Source organism: Cyphomyrmex costatus, unplaced genomic scaffold (genome assembly GCF_001594065.2).
Source record: "Cyphomyrmex costatus isolate MS0001 unplaced genomic scaffold, Ccosl1.0 scaffold355, whole genome shotgun sequence".
NCBI lineage: Eukaryota > Metazoa > Arthropoda > Insecta > Hymenoptera > Formicidae > Cyphomyrmex > Cyphomyrmex costatus.
In genome coordinates this window covers 297,465-300,771 of record NW_017277720.1, presented here as the reverse complement: position 1 = coordinate 300,771, position 3,307 = coordinate 297,465, and the positions used below count along the sequence as shown (strand labels likewise).

The window sequence follows — 3,307 nt, the reverse complement described above, 5'->3', positions numbered from 1 at the left end:
TGTGTGTGTGTGTGTGTGTGTGTGTGTGTGTGTGTGTGTGTGTGCGTGCGTGCGTGCGCGTGTGTGTGTGTGTGTTCCATTCGTTATATAACGATTATGAGTCTATTACTGGATATTTTACACACACACACACACACACACACACACACACGGACAGGTGCAAGGGTGTGGCCTTCAGCCACTCCCCCGCACCCACACCGTCGACAGAGATCTCCCCCGATAGTACTATCATAGCAACAGTACAATCGTAGAAGTCGTGTGCCCCTGTGCAGGGGGGGGAAGTGGTGAAGGTTACTTCGCGTGGAAAGTTCAACGTTTCTGAACAAGGAAAGGTGTAGAATAGTAATTCATATTATACAATGATAGCATATGTTAAAACTATGATTGTTAATAACTTCTTAACGAAGGACGAGCGACAGCTAAAACCTGTTGAGGGTTACTCAGGGTCATGACCTTGACAACATATGTCAAGGTCAAAATCATTGGAGGGAGGTCCCCCGATTGATACATTTACTATTTTAAAACTATAATTGTTAATAATTTTTTAACGAAGGGCGAGCGACGACTAGTTGTTAAGGCAAAGTTACTCAGAATCATGACCTTGATAACATATGTCAAGGTCAAGGTCATCGGTGCTGCCTCCCCTATTCTAAATAATTACCGAAAACTTATAGATAACCGATTGTCTAATCGTGCTTTTTACAATATATTACAGTGCTTTTTACAGTATATTACGATTTTTTTTACATTATTTTACGATTTATAACAAATTAATTTATTATTGGTAAAAAGTGAAACATGTAATAATAATTTATTTATTTGTGTTTGAATACCAACGGTCCTACACATATCGTATTAGAATAACGAGCCTGCAAAATTTGTTAAAAATATTTAAAAACGGAGAACATTGTGAAGAATATCATTACGTCGACCAGCCTACAGAGGTCTATAGTTACTCTTGCTAATCTCTCGCAAGTGCCAAGATACATATAAGTATCCGTTTATATAGAACTTCTTTCTAATATCTCCCCCAGGCGTCTAAGGTAAGCTCCCACTACATTACCTTACTGATGAGTCTAGTAGTGGGAAGTCGGGACGAAACGCCAACTTGTGATATTCTTCGCAATCTTATTTTTCACAGATTTCGATTTATTATCAGTTTAACTTAATTACATCGTTAAATTTTAATATGTCTTTAAACATATTATTAAAATCCAAGAAGATGCTATAAGCATAAAAAATTGTTAGATTGCTTGTCAATTTAACTATAAAGTGATATTACTACGGTAGTTGATTAGAGATTGCGTTGTAAGTCTGAAAAAATTTCGGCACGCGATAAAGTGACTACATACGTGATAAATAAAATTCACACATTACTTTAGCAATCAAAATCCTAGCTTGACCGTCATTAGGCCTTTATTTACTTGTGTATGTAATAATAGGTCTAAAATATCAAACTACAATTTCTAATGTTTATTTGTGTACAAATAAGTATCAAATAGATATCTAATATAATAAAAGCATAGACTAAGTAGTAGATAATAAATATAAAAATGGCATTGTAAGAGTCAGATAAATAATAAAAATATAGATATATATACATATGTATATATATATATATATATAAATCTTTTGATCTATATAAATATTTTATAAATTTTTATTTTTACATAAGTATTGTTGTCCATCCATAATTTTATATTTCAACGTTAATGTTTCATCTGAAGAAAACCAGAATTGTTGATCGAAATACTAGTAATGTAATGTAATACAATGTAAGAATATCTGTCATTTAATGTTATATTTTAAGTTAGTTTTTAAGTACTGTCATAATAGATAAAAATAATATAATAATCTAACAAAGAAAGGACAATAAGAATCAGATAGTAAATAAAATAAAATAAAGCGGTTAAAACATTTAAATAACTTTAACTGTGTATACATGTATACATAAAAATAATTGAAATACAAAAAATAATAAATTAGAAGTACTTAGCCGCTTATGATGTTATAAAAATGATAAAAACGCAAATTTGTAAAAAACGCAACAAGTTTCGACTCTTGGTTTGAGTCCTCTTCAGACGTTCACACGTTTCTTTGTTAGATTATTATATTATTTTCATATAAAGAGTCCTTCAACTTTAATTTTATTTGATAATAGATAAAACTTAGAATATATGGTTTATTTTGTCGTTTACAAAAATTTTTTTTATTTATCTGACTCTTACAATGCCATATTTATATTTATTATTTTGTATAAAAAAAAAGAGTCCTTTAGTTTGTTTTAATTTTGATTATCTACTAGCATATATTCTGCTATTTTGAAATAAGAAATTATTGTTACGTGGTTGATATCTGCTGTTGAATCCAAGATAGGTATTTAGCCACGTCGACAAAGACGGTATATTTCGTAAGATCACATACTGGTTCATGAGTAAACACTGACCGTGAAACAACACCACGCAACTGATAACGGTCTGTAGTATTATCGAAAAGTACTAGCGCACTCCCACTGTCACCGTTGCAAGGACCGCTCCCATCTTGTGTACCGGCGCAAAAAGTACGATTCGAGGTGATTTTGACGAAACCTGGGTAACTCCAGTGACAGGCCTCCTATAATTAATATAACAATGAATCTTCATCAGTTGCAAAATTTGTTTTTACAAAGGTAGCGTGAAATCCACTAACTCGACATACGTTTTTCAGATAACGTCTCGAAATTATGAAGAAATGTGTTTAAAGGAATGCTGGAACGATCAAATTGTGAGTGCATTGCAGTTTGAGAAAAATCTCCGAATTTACTAAACGGAATTAAAACTCCTTGTACTGGATTAAAGACGCAAAATTGATTAGCGCTGAATTGAATTTTGTATGGGTGTCCCAGACTAACTGGAAAATATTACATAATCAGATAGAGCGGACTGAACTGAGTCGAAAAGTCCTCTACCGTTTTGCAATTTTCGCAATAGTCAACAAGATAATAATTGGTAAAAATTACCGAATACATGCGTCCGCCCGGCCTACTACTGCCAACAATGTACGCCCATAATAGCTCGATGGCGCGCGGACCGCGGAGAGCGGGGACTGCCTGGCAAGCGCGCTGCTGTCTGAGTCACGATGATTGGGGCTCGCGGCGCGCGGCGTTGTGCGCGGAGGGGACGCTTGTCAGGCAGTCTCCGCTCTCCGTGGTCCGCGCGACATCGAGCTATCATGGGCGTATCATAGTACCGTACACTGTTGGCAGTAGTAGGCCGGGCGGACGCATGTATTCGGTAATTTTTACCAATTATTATCTCGTTGACTATTG

At 34.8% G+C, this 3,307-nt stretch overlaps 1 protein-coding gene across 1 annotated transcript in view; it reads right to left on the bottom strand.

Moving 5' to 3' along the window:
* Nucleotides 1-2,283: 2,283 nt before the first annotated feature.
* The window catches only part of LOC108776356 (chymotrypsin-C), an 8,042-nt gene continuing 7,018 nt past the window's right edge, over nucleotides 2,284-3,307 (bottom strand). The window contains exon 3 of the mRNA XM_018542956.1: nucleotides 2,284-2,613. Coding sequence (XP_018398458.1) covers nucleotides 2,341-2,613 — 273 coding nt within the window. The 3' untranslated portion in view covers nucleotides 2,284-2,340. The remainder of the gene's footprint in view (nucleotides 2,614-3,307) is intronic.